Consider the following 25,017-nt stretch of genomic DNA (forward strand, 5'->3'; position numbering starts at 1 on the left):
TTGAAGCTGAGAACCAGGCTTCTAACCAATGAACCTGCTGCAAAAATATCTTGGACTCTGATGCATGAAAAAAAGAAAAATTTTTAGTTTAGAAGTTTTAGTTCCTAATACATCAGTAAAGAAAAACTTCCTTTTGCATCAAAGTAGAAAAATGATGTCTGAGACTTTGAATTTTTTGCATTGCACTTTGTGTGTGTGTTTGTGTGTCTGTGTGCGCGCGCGCGCGCGAATATGTGTCTACATTTGTTTGTGCGTTCAGCTGCTTATGTGTATGTGCAGTGTTTATCCTAAAATGGTACTTTAAATGATGCCCCTTTTCAATGGTACTTCCAATACTGGATAATACTTACCATACAGGTATATGTTTAAGGGACTAGGCTGTAGCGTTGTACCCTGGAATTTACATTCAAACTAACGGAGAATATGCACGTATATACCCTTAGGGTAAGCTGCTACAAAATGCTGGTCAACCCAAAAATTTGGCATGACTGCAGAAAATGTTTTATTTATTTATTTATTTATTTATTTATTTATTTATTTATTTATTTATTTATTTATTTATTTATTTTTATGCTGAAGTAATCATTTTGATCTTTGGAAAACACATTTGGGTAGGAAAAGTAATTGCTTGGTGGAGGACTGGACGTGCCTTGCTTTTGTTTTTACTCTTTCAGGAATAATTCTCATAACTTCTAACAGCGGTGTTCTGATTTGTTCCCTCACAAAGTGATCATTTAAACCAGAAGTTTCCCATTATCTGCCTTAATAGAGTAGGGGGTTTTATGGTGTATTATTATGCATTTACTGACTGAATAAAACGTAGAAAACGTGATTCACTGTGTGGTTCTCTTATATTGTTTTATCAACATGAAATTAAACGGTGGTGAAATTCTGCGAGAACGAGAACGGGCACTCCAGAGATAGGCGGTGATGCGATGGCTTAAATTCCATTCCATGTTTTGCCGAGCGCTCTGACTCGGTGCCTTGGTAATGTGCAGCGTTGAATATCTCTCTCACCGGGATTTCTGGTTGCCCCTCACAGATGTAGCTACTAAAACAGTGTCTCTGTTTGTATGAGAGAAGTTGACTGAACAGAACGAAAGCGCTAGTTCACAAACCGGATTTATGTGGCTGAATTTGGGTTCAGGACGATTAATACCCAAAGTGAAAGGGTGCCCCGGCTGCATTGGTTGCGAAGTAAAGTGTGTATTCTGATTGATAACGATTGTCCAATCTCCCGAGGAAGAAAGTGGAAAAGCACAGAGCTCTCTGTTGGTAATACACCGCAGATTGCTCTTGCTGTCTTGGTTGCTCAAATCGAAGAGGATCGTCCGTGGAACAAATACGGATTAATCAGAGATGTGTACAATGTTGAAAATACAAGCTGTGCTTTGCACTTTCTCAGTGCTGTTTCTGTCAGTTGGAGCCGATCTAAAAGCGCGAACCTGCAGTGAGGTCAGGCAGGCATACACCGCTAAAGGCTTCAGTCTCGTTAATGTCCCCCACCAGGAAATATCAGGTAAGGATGAAATGTCAATTTGCGTGTTAAAGCAACCTGCCGATTGCACTTCATTGTTTTTAAAATATATATTTTTCCGCTTCCTCAAAATCTCACATTATAAGATAATTCGTGTTCCATACACTGACAAGGTTCAAATCAATGCTTACACACTCGGCAGTTACCGCCGTGGGCAAATAATGCATCCAGTTAGTTCAAGTGCTAGACTTGATATGAAATGGACATATAGCCTATGCTGAGTATGTTTTAGCACGTATTCTATCCAGACGCGTTGTTACCTAATGTTTACCCTACATGGCGGTCAAAATGCAACATGTAGCCAATAATTAACGTTGTTTTAGGGAATTAATAATTATCTTGCCTCTTTTAACTACGATGTGCAACATCTACTGTAATTAGTACCTTATCGTACCGCGTCCAGTCGTTAATTGCCGGAACTATGGACCAGTTTTCTTTGGTGACAGTTATTTTAACTAAGGGAATTTTCTACGAAGGAAACTATTTCTTCGTGATCTGACTTTGAGAATCGGGATTTCAACTCCTCTTTCGCTATTGGTTTAACAAGACTATGCCGTGCAATATGTTGGTGGACATGAACATTACCACTTGTCATGTCGTTGTGGGTAGCCGCAGCCGTGTCTAACGCCTGCGGCAAGCAAAAAATGTTTATTTATGACTTACTATGCGTGAGCGTTTAACTACCGTGAGCGGAACCAACCTCATTAGCAAAGCAATGTGCATAATAGCGGTTTTACTGGGCCCATACGTGGAACGAGTTGTATCAGTGATAACGCAGCATGTGCTTATTTTACACCGCGAGCTATACGAGGGACTGTATTACTGTAGATGGTTTACTCTTTACTCAATTAATAAAATGTTTTAATTTCATTTTTATTCAAGTTATTGTGTAAGGTATTGATTACTGACAATGTAATGTAAAGCAAATTTGCTACAAATATGAAATGTTTGTGTTTGAAACTAAAAATAACAGGAGATTTGATCTTTTAATAGAGTTTGTTCGTGCACGTGTAAAACCATCTTTAAGAATATACGGCATTATTTCGTCATTTAGAAGATGCTCTTATCCAGACCTTGAGCGATTTATAAAAGTTCATTAAATAAATGAATTCCATGTTGGAACCGTTTCAAGAAAATTATTGGTGATCATTTTAATACTGATTGGCAATTTTTAATAACTTCAAAGTAGCTTAATCTCTCATGCAATTAAGTAAATACAATTTTCATTCTTTTGGTGTTTAATCTGTTTCTTACTGTCACAACTTCTTGATTGTATTCGTTTTACTTTTTCAATACACGGCTGTAATTAAAAAGCAATTTTCATGTCAAATAGCTTATAATTGTTTATAGCCGCGATGAGAAATACAGCTTTCTTGTGTTACGTAGATCTCAGGGGGCTGTGTTTTCATTTCCGTGCGCTGAAGTATATTTCTCTGAAGTATATAAAGGTGATTAGTTATGATATTCGCTACCTGCATTCGCAAATGAAGAACAGCTTTTGCTTGGCAAGGAATGGAATTTATTGGCCACGTGTTACTAGCGAGTTCCAGCTCAGGATTTATGACTCTTCTGTCCAGGGTTAAGAGAAACAAATACGCAAATATGCAACTACTACATTGTTCATATCTCCACAAAAACTCTTGAAAAACATTTTTTTTAAAGTTTTAAAACACATGACAATTTAAATCCAAAGTTAAGCATTTTGCGAAAAAAAAAATGCATATACATGTTCACTAAACATAAAACAAGGACTGTTACAGTTATTATTATAATTTAAACAACTTCTTTGAAACCTAAATATAGAGGCTTTCAGGCTTAATGTTGTAAAAATGGTTAATGAGTTAAACGTATTTTTCCTAAATGTATCAAATGTTATATTTCTTGATGGGTACAGTCTGTCCAGTAGGGGGCACTGTTTCTACAGTTCGAAGGATTCCAACAGTGCTTGTATCGTAGGTCATTAACTTCGTGGGTCTAAAGCTTTGTCTTAGTGTATGCATTGCTGCATGCAGCATACATGGGGTTTATTGTTTGGCATGCTCTAATCACATTTATGGTTCACCTGGAAAAACTGATCATCTGCTTGAGTTTCAAATGCTGGGGGAACTGCCCTGTAGACTCATTGTTCTCTGTGGAATGGCAATTATAAAGGCTTTGAGTGAGATATTATGAGAGAGGTTTGTATACATATCAGCAAACACAGCACTGCTATTTACTTCCTTGCTAACAAGTTATGTTTTTTTCTTTTGTGGCATAATGGGGGTTGTTCTCACCAAAGGGACTGTGACTGTTGGCAGTAGGCTTTTCTTGGCAAAGTCATAACACCAGATGACAACTCCTTTTACAACATTCATCTCCAGTGCAAGAGTTTCAGCCACCAAGCTCTTTGGGTGAACACAAATTAGTCTTTTAAGTTAATTAATGGTGATTACTGGCCATCCATCTGTGTGCCCTGCCCTTTCATCGCATTTGTGAATATAACAGGACATTCAAAAATTAATTAATAAATGTAGTTACTGTTACATTTCTGAGATGATGTTTCATATCTTTGAGCCTGAGGCTGAATGTGAATCTTGAGAAGGAGTCAGTGCATGTTCTCACTGGCATTTCTAAAATCCAGCAGCCACTAAGACCACAGTGTATAAAAACTCCCAAGACAGGGATGGCATCTTTGAAATTTCATGGCCGTGAATACCATCACATATCTGCATTTTACAAAAGATTTGCTGTACCTGTAGGCATATTCAACTAAAAACCGCAGCGCATCATTGAGCTTGCTGAAAGGAATACAGTTTTGTATTGCACCTTTGGTATCTGATATCTGTACTGTGAGTTAATGACCTTTTTGTGCAAAAGATCCTTTAGATTGCATCCTGAGCTGGACTCTCTGCACATGTTCTGCAGGTGCAATGTAAGATTTGGCGGGAGAAAAAAGGCAGAACGTCTAATAACAAGACCACCTGTTTGTGGGCCCAGCGATTAACTGATTAAATAACCCAGAGCTTGGCCTCTCCATTGCCTCTAATCAACACCAACGTAATGAAAAGATGGAGGAAAAAAAGAGCTCCAAATGTCAGTTTTATGAAAGCACTTTGATCATAGCTTAGGTGTATGCTGGCTCAATTTTTCCACACCAAATGTAATGAAAGACATCCATTTACATTCGCTATGCCTCACAAAGGGTTCTGAAACTGGACCTTTTCAGCTCAGCTTCTCTGTATGTGTGTGTGTGTGTGTGTGTTCATGTCTGTGTGAGATATTGCTGGTGGCAGCTGAGTGGATCTTTGCTCAAAATATAAGTGTGTGGACTGCTGTTCTTTAGTTTAAAAGAGTTTAGCATCAATAACACTGAACAAAAATTAAAATGCAACATGTAAAGCTTTGGTCCTGCATTTCATGAGCTGAAATAAAAGATCCCCCACTTTGACCACACTAAAATGTGCAGTTTTGTTGTACAACGCAATGCCACAGATGTCACAAGCTTTGCGAGGGTGTGCAGTTGACTTGCTGACTGCAGGAATGTCCACCAGAGCTGTTGCCAGAGCTGTTGCCAGAGAATTGAATGTTCATTTCTCTACCATACGCCGCCTCCAACTTTCTAAGATTTTGGCAGAAGATTCTGGCAGTACGTCCAACCAGCCTTACAACCTTGAGGCCATGTGTGACCACGTGGCCTTGTAATAGCATTATATGCTAGTTTGACAGTGGTGCACCACCTACAGTACATTAATTAACCTGTTGCTCATTAGCTGATGAGATGTTCCATAGCCTCAGTACTCAGTGTCATAAGCACCAATTCCACTTTGCAGTTTGCCATAGCACATCTGAGATTCCATTTATGCATTCTATTGACCCTTCCCCCAAGAGCAGAGGCCAGCCCCTGCCATCTAGAATATGTTTACGGACCATGAGACTCTGCACATTATAGAGAGGAATGGAACACTGATGCCCCACTAGTTTCCTTTTCCGTTGGCAAATGGACTTAAAACTTACTTCAGTGTTGGAACGCCCCATTTGTGAACTCCCGTTTATCTATTATTGAATTGGCAATGATGAGAAGAAATTCATTTAAGAAGGTGTGATGTCCAGGCTAACTTGTTAGAAATTTTGTATCAAGAGCTTAATTAACTGTTTTTTTTATTCTTCCATTAATTATGTCATAATACATATTTCAGATAAATGTTCCAATTTGCCTGAGACTATTGTTATAATTTTCATTTTTCTTATTCTGTTAAATTAGCTTAGTCACACGCTTTGTCGTCAAGGAAGCGGTGCTGTGAAGCAACGGTCATAATATAGTGACATGTTAAATATGGCTGTGGACATATTGATGTCAGCATTATTTCTGCCGGTGATATACCCAGGCCTTTCAGGCACTGGTTCTTGTTGATACATCGGCTGGATGGCTTCTTCCTCCTTTTGCCTATGGCTCACAGAGCTGCTGTTGAAAGTCGCTGTCCGTTTCACTCTGTCTGTTCCCGGGGGGGGGGGGGAACAAACTTTTAGCCGCAATGAGCGTTCATGCGGTCCATCCGAATGAGGCGACTGGCAAAGGTGCCTTTAAGTGTCAGCGGTAGTTAGGCCGCACAACGTGCTTCAGTGGATGGCTTCTCTATTTGGCTATTTAAAGGCTATTTAAAGCCGAGGGAGAGTGAGGGGGGGGCCGCCGGATCGTTTGTATGCAGAGATGCCCAGGTGCTTTGTGTCCAGCCTGAGAATATGATTAATGGACGTGAGCCCGGGTGTCGTGACTCATCGAACGCGGAGTGCGTTTTGGCTCACGCAGCACTTCAGCCAATTAACACGGCACGCCATGGGTCTGAGGGCTGTCCCGTCACCGCATCCCATAATTTGTAGGTTGCAAGCTGCTGTGTTTCGCTTCGTGCTGCATGAATTCTAGCATGCAGTGTTTTTGATTTGTTTGCCCAGATTAAATATGTGCGAAGTTGTTATTTGGAAACTAGGCTTGGAACCAAGGATCTGTAAAAATAAGTGTCCGGTATGGATTCTGCTCTCCCCTGACACAAGGTTTTAAGCCCACGCCATTTCAGCGATGTCCTACTCCAGCCCTGGATGGATGATTAGGGAGATGAAATAAATGCTAATGATTATAGTAAAGCACATAACAATGGCATCCATTCCACATCATGTCAAATGCTCAGTGAAAGCTATCAGTTTATAAAAGATAAAATGGGATCAAATGTATTCTGTATTCTGTTAAGGTGTAAATTAGATCAGAGTTGATTCAATACTGAACATATTTCTGTGCAGTTTGACCGTTTTCCATGCATTGCCTTAAAATACATTAGGTGCCCAATGTGTGGCCAATTCCTACCCTAATGCGGAATATCCAAATAATTATTTGACTAAGTTCATTCATAATCTCCATTGCCTCTTTGGGAGAGTGAATACATCTATGGATCTCCTCGGAAAAACATGTGATGTCATAAACCTGCTTCTTTTTACGCCACAGCCCATGGCCAAGCATGCATAGAGTTGATTGGGCTTTTGGCGTGCAGTGAACAGGCACCCGATCGATCAGCGGGGGGTTGCTATAGAATTACGCTGTCGTCCTATGGGGTTACTCACACGACCGCGGGGCTCGATCATGTGCCACAATGTGGTGCCTTAAACAAATGAGCCTCCTAGCAGCCCCATCCATTTTAACAGTACATTAACCATGGGATTTATACAGGAGGCAATTTTTGTTTTTATTCTTCTACATTATATATTGACAAGGGCTGCCGGTAACCTGACGTAGTGATTATGAAATCTTTAATGTTAAGTGAAAAGGTTGCTGGTTAAGCGCTCGGGTTGGGTAATGCTGTTTCAAAGAAGCCAAATGCTTCCTCCTTAGCCATCCCAAAATGGGAGATCAACCCTAAAGTGGTAATGTGCCACCACCATTTGCAGTTGCGCTGCTCTGTCCAGCCAAGCGTTCAGAGTGACAAGATGGATCAGAAGTTTTCTGCTCTCATTTTTTGAAGGAGCATCGACCTGTTTCTTTCATTACGTTGCCTAATGACTGTTGATTTAGAATATGCGCCAGAGTTTCTCAGCAGGCACTGACGGAGAGAAAATATCTTTTTTTTTCTTTCTGTGGAAGCAGGAGAGACCTTCATCTGAGAATAAGTGACTCTGCTCAGTAAAATTGATAAAATGAGCTTTTAAAAGCGCCGCTCTCTCCACGCCCAGTGACTTGACTTTGCCTCGTGTTTGCAGCAGACTTGTGGGGCCTGCTTGCGTTCGGGCGTGTCTGCGTACACACGGGACGGAGCTGGCTAATGGTGCTGTGCTTCCTTCTGTAGCTCTGTCATCTCTGTGGATATGGAGGCCCTGAAACCAGCTCTGTGATGGAGCACGAATTCTACCCAATGCCTCTAAGCACCCACCAGGGGTTCTGTGAATCAGTTGTGCCCCTCTTCGTGTGGGTGTGTGTGTGTCCGTGCGCCAGCCACTTTCTTGACAAGTTGAAGTTGTTTGACAGCCTGTGTCTATGTTCTTTTCTATAGTTTTTTTCTTGAAACTTTTTTTCATCTTGCATTGCCTCATAGCCATATCCTGTTAGTCAATGATTTTATCAATTTAAAAAATGTATGCTTTTTTATAGAGGAATGTGATACAGAATATGACAGTAAATTAAAGCATTTGTTGTTCTAATCATTTTAATGGGCTGTTATTATGAGGTTTATTCTTCGTAGTGTGTACAGCTATTTCTGATATACATTTTCTTTGAGAGTAAACTCAATAGGCATTAAAGGTGTTGAAGAACAATTCACAGCTTCAGTGGCTGTAGTTATGGCTAGAATGGAAATCAGCTCGTTTGGGGGGTTGGGGGTTGGGAGGGTGGGGTGGGGTGGGGTGGGGTGGGGTGGGGGTATAGGGCAGAGCTGGAGAATGCTTGCAATAGACGATAGGTGACTCGTGTCAAGAGCATGTAAACTTAACTGAATTCAGCTTTTCAACCCGCATTCTGCCAGTCCCCACAGCCTTTCAGCTTGCCCAAAGAAGCGAAAAAGCCACATTGTACGATGAGCATAGAATTTTTGCAGCACAAAAATTTGATTCAAGCCCTATGCAGAAATTCATGTTAAAGACACTTTTAAGGTGAACTTTTGATTCTTTTTTTTTTCAGAAAACAGATGTAGAATAGGTTGCTGTGAAAGACTGCCTTTGTTCAGAAACAAATCTTTTCTTCAGTTGTTTTGTAGCATGACATTTTGATAAGACTTACCCAAATCTTCTGAAAATGGGTCATGATTGTTCCACATGGTAGATACTACATCACTATGCAATTGTTTAATGCTTTGTCTTCAAAATGACGTTTGACTTCTTTGGAATGACTTTTAAGAGCTTTTATGCCATTTAATCTGTCATATAGTAAAAACACATTTATTAAAGGCAGTCATGTCTCAAAAACATAAGCTCAAGAATTAAAGAAGGCAAGAAATTCTATCATTTTTTTCCTGTTGTTACGACCCGGTCTAGGGTCAGACCGTAACGGAATGTGTGATAAGGGAATGAGTGGGGAATGGGTAAGGTAAATGTACTGCAGCCTGATGAGTAAGTTCGGTCCTATCTGCCTGTCCAGAACAAACTAAAACCTGACTAGTCTTCCCAGGTTTACTGGGCATAGGGCGACTTTGAAAGCTGAGCTTCGAGGCCATCAGTCTGCAGTCTGAAAACCAGTACCCCCGATGGAGATTTAAAATTCCACCCCAGTTTTACCTTCAGAAATAATAAAGGAGAAATAACAAAGAGAAATAATTTTAAAAAGTTGTGTCCCGATGGAAGGATTTGTAGTCCAACTGGGAACACACTAACTATTCAGAGCACTATAAGGCGAGCAGAGGACAAACCACACCAAGCTCGAGTCTGAAGAGCTGGTCTCTATTGGTAAGTGGCAAAGTGTGACTTTTTTAACTGGAGATGGAAATGTCAATCTGATGACGAACCGGAAAAACTAAACACACCCGCAACACATACAAACATACAAACACAATCTTATGACTGGGATCATAACACTGTTTCAGAATTTCATACTCTTTTACTTATTTGTGTTTTAAACACAGATTGGTCACCTGCACAGTGCTGCAATGCACTATGGGACCGCTGGCTCTCTGGTTCCGAAGTCTGACTCTTTGATGGGAGATTTACTGTTCTCAGTATCATGCAGTTTTTTTCCCTTCCAAGTGCAGGAAATTGCTTTTGAGTGACAGACAATCAATTCATTGAGTTTCTGTCATACATGTTCTGTAAAGACTATCACCTTCCCCACAAAACCACCACATGGTTGGAGTGGTTGTAATTCGGTCTCATCCCGTTCGAGTCAGAATTTGACATTTGTCCATCCTAGTTATTTATCCTGTGAAATCCAGAAGTTAATAAGCTCAAGACAGTGTATATTGGCCATATACACAAGCTGCTATGTCCACTGAATTTCTTAAAGGTGCTAATATCAGACTTAGAAGCAATGACAGGTTGGATATTGTGCACTTCCCATCAAACTTGCAGTCCCCTCTTTGCAGCCGTTCACTGTGCTGCTTGCACTAAAACGAGTTGTGATTCATTAGGTAAGTGATAATGTCCAAAGCATCAGGTGTCAGTGGTGTTTCCCCCTCAGTCAGAAGTGAAGAAATGCCTCAAGGCACAGCACGTGGCACGGAGAAAAGCCTTTATCATGTTGTTCATATAGCCTAAATCAGCCTGGTAGCATCTGTGAGCTACAATGCATATTTTTCCATTCTGCACAACAGTGTGTTTCCCTGGGTGCTTTTTAAATGTAATTGTTGACAGAGTGTGTAGAATTTTGTCATCACAGCATCCGTTTAGAAGGCAGCTTCATGGACTATTTCCTGTTGTGTAAATTCCACTTTACACATTATAATCAATGCATGGCATTGCTTAAAATGTGCACGCTTCTCATAAGTGATTTAACCTCACCGATCGCATCACGTGCAGCATTGTTCCTGAGGCTGTGTATAATTTTACACTTTACTTTCCCCCATGTGTGTATTTCTGAGGGTGCGACTTTTGCCACATTTGTGGGGTATGATGTGAGCGAACCTCGTGGCGTGTCACACGATGCCATGGCGATGTTTAATTGGGCCCTTTACATGTTTAACATAACTTTTGCATAAGTTCCTTGGAAAACGTTTGCTTTCCCCCTCAGAAGCTGATAGAAAACCCTCAATTACAGGTAATTAACTATGCCAACACAAGCCAGTCAGGTGTTGCACTTCATGGTGTAGATTAGACAGTGACATGAATATTTATCCTTGGGTCCAATGCAGTGCTGTTTATCTACAGCCATTCAGAGTTTATCATGGTCAAAATTAATAAAGCAGAAAGATATTAATTAAAGCCAGAATGTTCCAATTTGCATATGCTAATCATTGCAACAGCTGTGGCAGTAAGTTGGTAGTCACAGACTAAAATAGAAGAGACCAAAAAAGGAATTCTAGGAGAGCAGAAGTTGTTCTTTTTGCAGTGACAGTCACAGTTTCATGTGATGTGAGGCACATTTTTTTTTGCTCTGGTTTTCTGCTTCAGGGCTAATGTGTTATTCTGTCTGCTCTCAACACTCGCTGTTCATTAGCGTCACATTTGAGCTGCAATCCAGCTGCCATGATAGTTTGTCCTTAACTGTGAGGGGGGAAAAACATTACTACTAACAATGACGACGACAACAATAACAAATGTATTTTTAAAGTACCTTCTCGTCAAACTCGAAATCTGAAATTGACTTGTTTTTGCTGGAAAAATAAGCTAAAGTTCACCTTTTATTGCAGCTGCTGTATATGAGTATCACATGAGCAACAGCACCAAAACACACAAGAACACTGCACAAAATTTTCCAACCTTTGTGAAACACTAATGTCCACACAACAATTCCTGACATGGCTTGGGTGTACGCACACTCTTTGAAGCCAAGGTCTATGTCAATCAATCATGTAAGACATTACATAGTAGTACAGGGTGATCGTCCTCGCAAAACGATAAAGACTTTATTAGTGTAATTCAGAGAGGTGTACCTTTTAAAACAACAGTGCTCCTGGCCATAGAGCGTGAGTAGTCACCCCGTGGTTTGATGGGCATGACACTGAGGTCATGCGTTATGATCTCAATCACCAGATCTACCTAAATGAGCCTTTATGTAATTATTATTATGCATATTATCATGAGACAGCCTCTACACTGCCATCAATCACATGCGGGTTGGTCCACTTTCTCGTCTGTATGACTGTATTCCTTCTGTTGAATTCCATGCTGGTAGGCTTGTTGGATCAACGCCTTATCTGGCGACTTTGATGTTTCCATGTTTCCAATTATTGTTCGCTGCGTTTAGCTTTTTTGTTCAATAATAAAATGTTAAGATCCCCTAGTAAGGTCAGTGCATTCAGTGTGCCAACATGAGCAAATGTATCTAATAAGAGAGAGACGCGTGCGTGTTAGCATAGAGTACCGGAGCGATACGCGCTGAAGGGATTGTTCTTAACAAGCATATGCAGCCTTGGATACAGCTTTTCAAATGAGTGAAATGACTCCTGTTGTCAAAGGTTTATTTAGTTTTCTTTGATCAGATATTTCTCTGGGACTGAAAGCACTGTGCGGCCCTTTCATCAGTGGCTCACTGTGGAAGAAAGCAGGTTTAAATAAATACAGGTGCAAATTGTGAGACTAGGCTTTAAAAACTGGGCAGGCATACTGACAAAATTCAGCACAGCCTTTCTTCGGTGAGAAACCGTTTTTTCTTGCTAATTGGTCCTCTTGTAGAAGGAAGTGTATGGAAAGAAACAAAAGGTTGACCGTGACAAATGTAAAAAATGTTTTAAAGTAATTTGCTGCATAAAAAGTGACCTTCTCTTCAGTCTCTGCCGTAATCTTTGCCATCCCTGGTAAAGTTGGTGTTTTCTAATTACAATGAAGTTTTTGCTTGTTAATGTGTGTTAAGATAATGGTACCGAAACCAAGAGCAAGTAAAAAATTAACACTTTTGTTGCCCAATATTTTGACCGATAGGTGATAGGTAACCCCTTCTTGTATGTCTTTTTTTTAGAGCAATATTATTGTTAAAGGGGACATGAAACACTTGGTAGTATTACTCTGGTTTAATTGCTTTTTACCTTAGATAAGATGTGTTCCTGCATTCAAATCTAAAATGGACCCTTTGTTAGAGAAATATAGTTTTAAAAAAATACACTTTTCTGCAGCTATTAGCAGTAGGGTGCAGCCATTTTGCAACAACAAGCTAGGTTGTGATGGCACTAGGTTGGTTTGTCTTGGCAGCTCAAGCTTGTCCTATTACTAGACTGCTGACTTTCAGTGAGCGCAATGATGAATCATGAGGAAAAACAGAACAGAGAACCCAAGTGTTTTGTGTTGCCCCGGGATGCTCAAATGAGTATCACTGACAGGTCTGCAGTGACCACTTTATTAGCAAGTCAGATGAATAATAAATGCGGACCCGTTGACCCAGCCCACAGGTGGACTCTGCTTTTTCACAACCGCCAGCCAGCGCTGCAGTAGCTGTGGTCTCATCAGAGGCAGTTCATGAGAAATAATCTGTTTTGTTCAGTAATATTCATTTGAGGATCTCGAGGCAATCAATAGGCTTCTAAGTAGTTTGTTGAACGCGCAATTGAGTTCTTTCATCACTTAACAAAATGCAGGTTTGGCTCATTGTTGTTTGCTTTGTCTTTGAATTCATTCTCTACAAAATGGTTAGTTTTCGTGGCAATGTTTCTGCACTTTCACCAATGAGGGTCCTGTTGATTCACTTCAGTCTTTAATTTGATCAGGTAAATAATTTTGTTACCTCTTTTTGTGTCATTGTTGCAATATAGCACAGAAAGCACAATGGAAAATGGGACTTTTATTCTTCATGGGATCCATGGCTATTTCCATTATAATGTGGCTTAAGAAGGTAAATAATCCCTCTAAATGCAAAAAAACACCTAATTAAGAAAAATTAACAGTTTGCTAAAATTCTGAGATGGAAATTGTCATTGGAACCAAAGTCAGCATGCACCATGGTCCCCCAGGACCAAGTTTAGGAACCGCTGGTGTCTGTGACCTGTCTCACCAGACAGAACAGACTCTCCTCCCCCCCCCCAGATTTGGCATCTGTTGTTTCGGTCAGGCATATGGGAGAGACACCGGATGAGCCCGTCCAGGTTAAAGTTAGCGCTGGTATCGCTGACAGGAGAGAGGCAGCCAGTGTGGAGCTGAGGGGCCAGGTGTTGACCTGGCTGACAGAGCGAGACTCTGTGGCCTGGTGTGCCCTCTCTGTCTGCCGCAGACCAGACTGCGCGCCCCCACAGGGAGGAGAGGAGAGGAGAGGAGGGGGGGTGACAGTGCCGGAGGGAGGCAGGTGAGCTCCAGACAGCAGGCTCCCACTGCTCCCGGACTGACAGGCCTGCTTCGTTAAAGCGGCCCTCTGCCTGGTTATTAAGCTGGGTGAGCTGCCGAGAGCCTCCCGCTAACCTAACGCTAACTCTGCGGCAGACTCTCGTACCCACTGCCAGCTGAAGCCCAGACACTGCACACACAGTTATATAATGCAGGGAGACCTGACAAGTACACAGGATTGTGATATCTTTGATGAATACACACTCAAAATATATTTATTAAAATGTTTTTTTTAATCATTTAATTGTATGTATTTTTTCAGTTAATACTTTTTTGTTCAAAACATATAGTAAACGTATATATAATAGAATATAATAACCTTTGTATTTAGTGAAGAGTCATATGAAAACTTGTTTCTCACTAACTGTTGCGGATTTTGGAAGCCCAGGTAGGGAGTGTGCGGCAGTGTTCTTGCAGTGAGCTGTAAGGGGATTATTTGGCTGCGATACTGAGAGTGCCAATTTGGAAATTTGGTCTTGTTTCTGGAGGTTGAAACCCCTTGGTCTGTAATGACCCCAGTGAGTCTAAAGCCTGCTTTCAACACCTCATCTGACAGGTTGCATCTCCAGCAGTATACATTTATACTTGTTACATAGGGGAAGACTACCTCCTATGCACTACTAAGGAAAGTGATAGATGTTGGCTGCATCTGTGCAGTGGAGCTCTGTGATTTCAAGTGCGTATCTGAGACATATCTACCCCTGTACACACTTTGTGGTTTTAAATTAAATATATTTTAAACCAAATGCTGTTTTCAAATGTTTACCATTGTCTGGAGAGTTAAAGTATTTAAAATTCAGTAGGTATTTGGCCCAGGTCAGATGAGGTGACCCAGCTGCCACCACTTGATACCTTTCCCCTGCAGACATTGCTATCCTTCAGGCCTGGAGTTAAACCTGGAGACATCGCTGTCCTCCGGTGACTAGGAATATGTTTCAAGGCTAGTTTTCATTTGCAATAATAACCTTGCTGCAGGCACTACGGGCCCCCCCAGGACTGGGGCTTGAGATTCCGGCTGTAATATGCAATGCAGAGGGCTCTGGCGCGAACTGCGCTAACCCAGGGGGCGGTCTCATGCCTCACAGCTCTGCGGCAAACACCGAAAGTCTCGCCGTGCCCCCCACTGGTCCCTCTCACAGACTACGTGCCTCCACTGCACACCTCCGATTTGAGGTGCCCTAATGTCACCTCCATTCTGGTCTCTGCAGCCACGCTCTCTCCAAGGCCAGTGTGAACCAAGCAGCCAAAACCGGGCTTTAAAGCCCACTCCCTGGTGTTGTTTAGAGACGTTGGTCACTAGCGACAGTGTGGTTGGCTCCAGTATAGACGTTTCAGCCACCTGTTTCAATGTAAGTCAGTGATAGCAGTACAGTTGAAGTACAAAGTCAATCATTTTTTTCCCCAGAAGAAAATGTAGACACAATAGGTATTTTTTCTTTGTCTATTGTCTCCCCATGTGCCGATTTTGCTAGTTATTGTGTTATTTGTACAAGATTGCAATATTTTGTGGACAAATCGGGGACAGTTTGTGTCACTGCCAAAGAACTGTATCTCACGAGCTTAATGGAAAACCCGGACTCGGATAAGTTCATGCCTAAATAAGGGTCCCCCTCTTCTCTTCTGCACTGTCTCTGGCTACATTTTGTACAACATGGCGCTACCAGAAAACTGCACTTCTGCGGTTTCAAAACGCTATTCAGCATGCCCATGGCAAGTCAGTGGGTCCATATTATTTCTACAGTCTACGGTGTGAATGCACTGTCAGACACTCTGGGCTAAGCAAGAACCCTTTGTGTTGCAAATTCTCTGTCCAAGTGAGTAGAGGGCATGGTGTACGGGGGTAAGGGGGTGGGGCGCCAGGGGTGGTAGAGTTGGACTTAATTGGACTGATGGGATTAGTAGTGATCACCGTCCTGTCTGGTGAGAGTGGCTTCCAGGGGAGGGATGGGTAATCGTGACTAAGCGTAAGCTGAACGCGGGCAGGAGGTCACCATCAAACGGGGACCAGTGCACGCTTCTGCTTTCATCTGCAATAGGGAGCTCCACATACACCTCCTCCTCCTCCTCCTCCTCCTCCTCTCCTCTGCAGCACGCGCACCCACAGATACCGAACCGCAGGGCCTCCTCTGTAGGAGGTGCCTCTCGGGGCTTCAGAGGAGGTGTTCCTGACCAGCCTGTAGGAGAGTGCTCCTCTGCCTCCAGCTCCTGCTTGGGCTGCAGCTAAACTCTCTCATCACATACTGTCGTTCCAGCTGATATGGGGCCATCAAGGACCAGCTCTGGGGCAGTAATGTTCGTCAGCTGTTCCACAATTCAGAATTGAAGTATTTGGCCGACTTAACCAAATTCACACAATTAAATGCATGTTAAATATTTTTCACGTTTGTTAAATGTAGGCTATAGCACGTATGTTAAATGTACCTAAAATATGTATTTTAGGTGCATTTAACATGTAAGTAGACCAACGCTGGAGCTAGAGATGGGTAAACCCACAATGAAAAGAGTGCTGTTTGCTTTTAGCTCCCTCGCGATTGCAGTGCATCTGCTTTCGGTACTGTTTGATTCCCGTTGTGATTGGAAGGCCTTTTTTTCTGCTTTCATCTGAAATGGTCTCCCTGAGTTTGCTGTTTAATTTCACAATTCTGTACAGAGCCATGCATGCCTGCTCTGTGACAGAGTGACCTCATTACCGCCAAACATTTCATCATCAGTGTGTTGCTAAAGGTTCCCCCACAATATTCAACTGTGTGTGTGTGTGTGTGTGTGTGTGTGTATGAGAGAGAAAGAGATGCGCAGCAGTGGCATCTCATAAAGCTATTTAATATTCTTTCTAGTGGATGATAAAAATTAGTCTGTTTGGTTTTGTGCTGATGGCAGGGTTAACGCACTTGTGCGTCGTAGGATGATGAATGTGCAGAAGCAGCTGGGGATCCTTTCTAAAAGCCTCGTTTTAAAGACACGCTCTCTTCCCCCTCTGCATGCGGCTAACGAGGGCTCCCTAATTGGGTCTGGCTGAGAGTGAGGCGATGGGGAGAGAGACAGGGCCGTAATCGTGTAGGAAATGGCGTGTGCTCCCGCTGCTGGGGCAGGAGCAGGGAGAGGTGTGCGACAGGACTTTGGGCGGCTGGCGCTGCGTTGTGAAATGCTGAGGAGGCTGACCCGAGCACGCTTCATTTTCCACATTGCATCATGCTCATCTCTTATTTATGCCACGGGCTGCCTTCCTCTCGGAGCACACCTCTGCATTACAATCAGTCACTGGTTTAGGCATCCGTACTGTGTGTGTGTGTGTGTGTGTGTGTGTGTGTGTGTGTGTGTGCACGTGTGCGTGTGCACGTGTGCGTGTGCGTGTGTGTGCGTGTGTGTGTGTGTGTGTGTGTGTACGTGTGCGTGTGTGTGCGTGTGTGTGTGCATGTGAGTGCGTGTGTGTGTGTGTGTGTGTGCAAGCAAGGCAAGACATCAGCAGTTGCTGCTCAAAGCACATTTGCTAATGCAGAAACATAAAAATGAAAATAAATACACTGGTGCTGGATGTGATCGTTTATGGCAGAAGTGTCTCTTCCGATTTGGCGGTGTACCACTAGCAATGAGAGAAGGCCGAGGGCATACAACATGCAAGGATTCATTTTTATGCAAATTCCTTTGCCCTCATGAACCAGAAAACAGCATTTTCTCACCTTGCAGTTACGCAAAGGAATACCTCGCCTTCAAATTGATGGGAAAGTGGGGACCATTTGTTGTTGGCCTGCCACACAATTAAGGTGCCAGTTACGTGAGGCTCTTCAGCCAGTGGCCTGTGAGGGAGTCTAGCCGCTGTTTCTGGATGCAGTGCTAATGCTGATGCTAAAGCTAAAGGGTTCATTCTCGGGGCACTGGTGCTGAACGCACGGCTCTCGGAGCAGCGATGCACCCCGAGCTCAGCTCTGTCTCTCCCAATTCAAACTGCGAACAAAAAAAACCGCCTTTCCCTTTAAAATTCTCCACTCGGCTGTGTGAAATACTGAGACATCCACCATCCACAGGCCGGAGTTCAAGACAGGGGGAGCCGCGATTGAAATGAATTACTGAAGCTCTTTTCCAGCTTCTTTACCCTGTGCGCCGGGGAAACTCAGTGGGCTGAAACATCGCTGTTATTCTGAACCGCACTCTCTCTCTCTCTGACCTTTAAAGAGTGCGGGTAACTCGCCATCACTGTCCAGCACCCAGTTCTGAACGACGGGGATTACCTTTCTGGAGTTTTTTGATGTCATTTCAGTTTCGGTGTATGTTTTTGATTAGCCCGGACAATTCTTGTGTGTGATGAAGGATATCTTTGGTACTTTCAGAAGTTTCTCATGACTTTCTGGCTTCACATTTGGTGGTATACAGGCATCGATCAGTTTTTGGTTTAAAGCAAGAAAGAAAAAAGAAAAAAAAAAACTTTAAGAAACTCCAAAGCAGCTTGTACAAGAAAGTTATGTTTCCAGAGGCTGTGCATTGAAGCTGTCCAGTTTTATAGCATTTATTCACAATCATTTACAATGGATGGATTTACATTCATAATTATTACAAACGTGAATCCATCCATTTTAAATCATGCCAGTGCTTCTTTCCTTGAGCTGGAAATGGTTCCGAACGAAAATAAGATGTGGTAAAAATCAGTGATGTACACATGCACAACCTCTGGGAGCACGCTGCTACTGTACATGTTTATTTTGACTTACTGGTAAAGATTGTTTCTGCCTTAAACCATGAACCCGCGATCAACTCTGTTCCAGCCGTTGTAAAGCTGGCACGCAGTCAGAAACGTTTGTAAATATCTCTGATGTCACAGCGCACAAAAACCACCTGACAAACTGTAATGATATCAAAAACTCTAAAAATCTAACTATTCCTTTAAGATTCACATTGTCACTTTCGTCAAATTCACAGGATACAGATTTAAAAAAGTTATAGAAGTCATATTAATGTCAAGCTTTGATATGGAGTTCACAAATGTGAAATTTGATATGGAGCACAAATCCGGCTGGAAACGTGCGGTGGTTCTCTTTGTTACCTTCATAATTCAAGTTTTCATTTATTTGCTTTGGAAATCGTTGTTATTTGACAGCTACTTCTGTTTGAAGCTTGAACGTAGCTTTGAATAGTTGATGATTTGATTGGCTCATAGCAGCCAAGTGGTTTGAAAACATCTTTGGTTTGATGGAAAAACTTTCAGGGTAAAATGGATCTTTTTTATTTTATTCATATAACAAGATGTGAGTTACTTTGAAGATGGACAAAATTCCATTGGAGAGAATGAACAATTCTTTTTTCTGGAGAGTTCTAGTGCCTTTTTTAAACAACGGGAATTACTTTAATCTGGCTGAACTTTCCATTGACACTCTGCCAGATGTGATGGATTAAAGCCGATTCGGGTGTTGCCATGGCGATTGGAGAAAATGTGCGCATGCAGCCATGCGTGAAATGCAGAAGTCCTGAGAGGAGCTGGAAGCTGTCCTTTATTGCCTCCGTGGTGCGCTGACAGCCATCTGCAGAGACGCACTGCGCGGAGCGGAATAGTGCGCTGTACTTTCCGCCGTCAGTCAGCTGCCAGGGAACATCAGTTATGGATGGAGGATTTGAGGGTTTAACCTTGGAGAAAGAAATGGGGAAGAAAGTAGCAAGACGAAAATGAACTTGAAGGAAGTGGATGATTGCATTTATGGGATTTAATGGGGAGCTGAGTCTTGAGAACAGAACATTGAAACAGAGGCAACAGAGGCATTGCAGAACAATCTGCTGCAGTGCTGGAACCACAGTATGGTTGCTTGTGGTGAAAACTCTAGGACTTGGAATGAACAACTGTGTGGAATGTTCCAGAAACTACTGTGAGTGTCTGTTTGGAAAGTTCTAGAACCCAGAGTGAATGCTTGTGCGTAAGGAAGCGTAGTGTACATCACAGGTGTAAGAGGTCAGCGGGGAAAGCATTGCCTGATTTCCACCTCGCTGTGAACACGGCCTTGTTATATTGTTAACGCCGTCGATGTCCCCTATGGATGCCCGTGTCAGAAGCTGTGGGGTAAGGGGAACTGCTGGTGTGTGCGTGTTGCGTACGGTGACCGGGCCAGGGCAGGTGTGTGATCCGGAACTCAGAACCGGAACCAGGACAGAGGTCTGAGTGCTGCTTTGTGCGCCTGCCGTCACACCTTTAGTTCTGTAGTACAGGTGCACCCAGCCTCGTACACGACAAGAGTCTGAAATGAGAGCTGTTGCCTTGGATGCAGATAAATAAATAATGTAAGCGTAAAAATAAATCTCCTTTTTGATTTGGGAGCACAATGGTGTCATTCAAACTTGTTTATATTTTCTTTCTTTCTCCCGTTTTTCAGGCACACCTCGAATGACATGTATTCCTTCAGCGCAGTCTGTCAAAGCCAAAAAATGTAAATTTTCTTCTATAGCTAACATGACATGTTATATATAGCATGCAGCGTGAACAGATTAAGTGCACGGGAGTGCTTTGGATTCGTATGCTTTCCATGCATTCGTCTTTTACTTTTTAGTTATCAAGTTTAATATTCCATTATGTTTTCCTTACTGAACACGTCCAAATATCTCCCACTGCTCTGTTCTGCATCTGTAAACCATGGAAGTCCACTTAGCTGTTATTAGATATTTTCTCTCCAGACTCTGTCTCTTTATTCCACCCTTCACTCGTCTTCAATTTCACAAATCACTCTTACACGTTTCAGTGTGAGGAAACCAGAAACTATAATGGTCTGGCTGGAGCTGCAGCTTTAAAAAATATCAACTTATTATATTAGGAGTGGCGGTGTAGTATAATGGTTAGGGAACTGGGCTTGTAACCTTAAAGTTTCAACTTTAAGTCCCAGGTAGGGCACTACTGTTGTACCCTTGCACAAGGTAAATGACCCAAATCACTTCAGCTTCCAGCTGTGCAAATGGATGCTATGTAAAAATGTAACACTCTGGATGATTGTCTGTTAAATGCCAGTAATGTAATGGAATATTTGTGTAGATTTGAGCTTCTATGGTTTCCAGAAACTAATGTGGCACCATAATGAAATAATGGGATTTCTGCCCTTGAACAAAAAGCTAAAAGCACAGTAATTTGGGTTTAACTGGCGTGTAGAAAACAGAAATGTGATTAACATCTTGTATGGTTATTACATGGCTTAAGGCTCTAAGCGGTTCAGCAGTGCTGTGGGACATCGATGAGGGCAATACTGACTGATTTGTGAAAATAATGGATTTGATTGTACTTTGGTTTAAGTAGGGCTTATTCTGATTTTGAATATCTTTTATTGTAGTTATATGATGTTGTACGGTAACAGGTTAGCGATTCAATCAGTGGTCAGTAATGTAATGTGGATGATAGCATTGTACACAGTCATTTATGCAAGCTTGCCAGCAATTTGTGCTGGTGAGCAGTTTAGGTTATACTCGCATCTATCCCACTTGCACCAAATCTGTGAAAATTTACCAGAATTGTAAGTGCAGAGAATGCTGGGATACTCTGTGAATCCGCTGAAGCACTCCTCCAGTGTGTGTATGTGACTCGCGGTTTGTTATTAAATGTAGGCTAAGCCAGCTGCAGCTGGCGAGCCCAGGGGGCGCTGTATAATTGATTCTAGCCACACAGATGGGGTGGATGTAGTCAGCAGAACGGGCTTGTCTGGTCATGCAGGCAAACCCCTCTGGTTGATCAGGCAGCCACAGTCAGCCTGTTGAAGCTGTACGTGAATTGTGTGTCTCTGACAGAATTACTGTGCGGGCCCCGCACTGCTACAGCCTCCCCCCCGCCCAAGGTTGACAGCTCCTCAGGAGTTAACTCCTGGCCCCTAACTGGACTGTGGAGTGCGGAGAAGCAACAGCCGACTGCAGTAGCGCACGTTTCGGAGGAGGAGTACCGTACGTGCGCTCTCTCAGCGCACCTTGAGATTAAGCGGTATGAACAGCCATTTTCTGCGGCGAGAAGGCTGATTGGCATGAAAAGAGCGATGTTTTGTTGTTCGCCGTGCCCGGCCTGGGACTACGGGAGTCAGAGAGGCAAAGGAGTCGTGTGGGAGAGGAAGGTATTTAGGGTTTTTTTCCCTCCCTTCTTCACGCCCCTCTCTGCTTACTGATCGCCTCCTCGGGGAACAGACACTCTGGCAGCCGCTTTAAGATCTTCGGCACGCAGTCAGGGGTTCAGCCTCAAAGGTGTCCCAGTCACAAAGTCAAACTTACTCTCCCCTCCTGTTTTGTATATTAATTGGGATCGCGCAGCCGAAACAAACGTTCTGTAGGGCAGACGAAGGTGGTTAAGTTAAAGAGAACCCCGCTGTTAGTTAAGCACCACTGACCATGTTTTATTTGATATTTATTTTTTGTTGTCACGGTCTTAAGCTTTAGCTAAGTGAAATTAACTCTTATCTCAAAATAGTATAAAGGATAGTGTTGTGCAAAATGGCAAAATAAAGTTATTCCATTGCTGATTTTTCTTGCTTTAATTTCCATTTCATAATGTTTTCATCAGGTCGGATGTGTGAAGACTACTATGTGCATAAAGTGCATTCTCTTTATTCCCTTTTTAATATTTGTACAGTCATAGTAGCGTTGCTATGAATTCAGTCAGGTGATGTGTAAGCACAGCCAGTGTATTGGTTTGGACTGTGCGTGCGGTAAGCGCTTTTTTACATTTGTACAGTCATAGTAGCGTTGCTATGAATTCAGTCAGGTGATGTGTAAGCACAGCCAGTGTATTGGTTTGGACTGTGCGTGCGGTAAGCGCTTTTTTACATTTGTACAGTCATAGTAGCGTTGCTATGAATTCAGTCAGGTGATGTGTAAGCACAGCCAGTGTATTGGTTTGGACTGTGCGTGCGGTAAGCGCTTTTTTACATTTGTACAGTCATAGTAGCGTTGCTATGAATTCAGTCAGGTGATGTGTAAGCACAGCCAGTGTATTGGTTTGGACTGAGCGTGCGGTAAGCGCTTTTTTACATATCAGACATAAGGGTAAATATTGCAGTTATAGCAGCAGTCGGGCTCTGCTCCCGTGGGTTGTTAGCAGATGCAGCAGGATTCAGTGCTGCTATCAGAGCCATAAACCCGACTGTGTTTCATAAAACTTTACCATACGGACAATGAAGACCGCAGTATGGCGCCATTACATTAGCGAGATGATTTTTATTTTTAGTTTAATTTTCTGATCCGTGCGAGTACTTCCTTGTCTTTACTGCCGTTCATTATTTTAATTAACAATACCCTACCGGCTTTTCCCCCCCAGTTTATTCTTTTAACTGTGACATTTGTGTGTTTTTTAAATTTATCTTATTACATTTTTTGCTACTACCAAGATTTTTATGTAAAAAACCCCTTTGTCTATGAAATAATAGCACACGTTGCTTCAGATGGGAAGTTCACACCCCATTTCATCCTCAAGCCTGTGGGGAAACGGGGAGAAAGGTAAATCAATTCCTAAACGAGAGTAATGGTGCTTTCCTTTTATATTAATGCGTATGAAATATGAGTAATATTTAAACGCTTGCATTGAGACGGAAAATAATCCCCAACCGGAATGGAGGACATAGTGAAGAGAAAAGCACAGGTTTTTTTCCTATAACAAAAGAGAATTTTCTCTGCACATAAATGCCTATGGCAATACATAGTCCAGCAGTCCAGGGTGTATAACATTACTAATATTAAAACAATCGCATCCTCTCAGTTTGATTAGTAGCTATTGCATATAAATAGAGAATGGAGCCTTTTGTCTTTTCATGGGCAGTATTCCTTTATGCACTATGAAACGCAAAATTAATCTGTTTTCCATGTCTGTTATTTTTGTATGTGACATCCTCGTGTCGGTAATATCTGTGATGTATTATTTTTGGACGTGCTACACAGGTAGTTGAGATCTGGTTTAGTTTGTGGCTGTGCATTTGGCAGCTCCCGTTCGGACGGGACAGGAGTCAGCCGAGCAGAAGAGCCGCCCTGGCAGGGAACAGATTGCACGCGCTCTCCCTCCTGCCAGGTTTGAGTCCGAGTGCTATCCTTAAGTGACTAATGGCAGCCGTATCCAGGTCACCTCCAGCTCAGCGCTCGCAGTCATCTGACAGTGAGCGGCTTCCTTCTCCCACAGTCACTACAACAAAGGCTGTTCCTCTGTCTGCACCTCTGCCCAAAGTCTGTCGCAAGTGATGCCACTGAACGTTTCACTCAGTGCCAAACTTCCTCCACATTTTAACACAGGGCTTTACCATTGATGTAGTGTTACACTACAGTAGTATGGCACTCATTCAAGGCCTTTTAGTTTTTGGATTGTTTTGCTAGTAGTAGTACAGTCTCTCCATTCTCTAAATTTCTCCTTTTTCATTCTGCAGATGTATTGCTTATTGTGTTGTCTTCACAGAAGGCATAAAGGGTGTGGTGTTATACATTAGTTATGAGAGGTTTGTGGTTTGTTATCGGGGAGAGGTTTTTGCTGCAGATTTGGGTTGGTATAGCAGTTATGGTGTGTGCTGTAAGCAGTGATATTGTTGCTGGACAGGGTGAAAAGTTGTTACAATTCCTCCCTGTGTGTGTGTAGGGGGCGCTGCTGGATATTGCAGTGAGCTCCACATGATGAGCAGTGTTTAAAATGTTACAGAAGTGTTGATTTCCATTATAATCTATCTCATGAGTGTCTTTTAATCTGACCAGTATCATGAGTGAGTGTGACGCAGGCCCTCTTGGTGTCAAATGCCTGCACTTTCTTGTACAGCTGGCCACTTCTGTGTGTCAGGCACAAAGTCCACACAAAAAGCATGTTGTGAAACTGACACACATTTCTGATTGGGCTAAGCAGGCCCGTGTCACACCGGGCAGTGACACTTGATGGGTGTGAACAGAGCTGAAGCAGCAGGACATGCTCCCTGTGCCGGAAAGGACAGAAACTGTAAACGCTCTCGACTGAAATGCCTCCAGATCGTGTTTAATATTCTCTGCGCGTTGTTGTGGATAATAGCATGTCTGCACTGTGGAGGCCCGGTCACAGCGGGCTTTATCAGAAGCCGCGATCCTGGGTCCGCAGTGGCGGGACGCACGTTAATTCCCCCCGGAGTAGG

At 42.6% G+C, this 25,017-nt stretch overlaps 1 protein-coding gene across 2 annotated transcripts in view; it reads left to right on the forward strand.

Annotated features, from left to right (window-relative positions):
* Positions 1–1,012: 1,012 nt before the first annotated feature.
* Positions 1,013–25,017, forward strand: part of LOC118213585 (glypican-6-like) — a 230,296-nt gene continuing 206,291 nt past the window's right edge. For both annotated transcript variants that reach the window (XM_035392552.1, XM_035392553.1), the window contains exon 1: positions 1,013–1,519. In XM_035392552.1, the coding sequence (XP_035248443.1) occupies positions 1,360–1,519 (160 nt within the window). In that variant the 5' untranslated portion in view covers positions 1,013–1,359. The remainder of the gene's footprint in view (positions 1,520–25,017) is intronic.

Source organism: Anguilla anguilla, chromosome 15, assembly GCF_013347855.1.
Source record: "Anguilla anguilla isolate fAngAng1 chromosome 15, fAngAng1.pri, whole genome shotgun sequence".
NCBI lineage: Eukaryota > Metazoa > Chordata > Actinopteri > Anguilliformes > Anguillidae > Anguilla > Anguilla anguilla.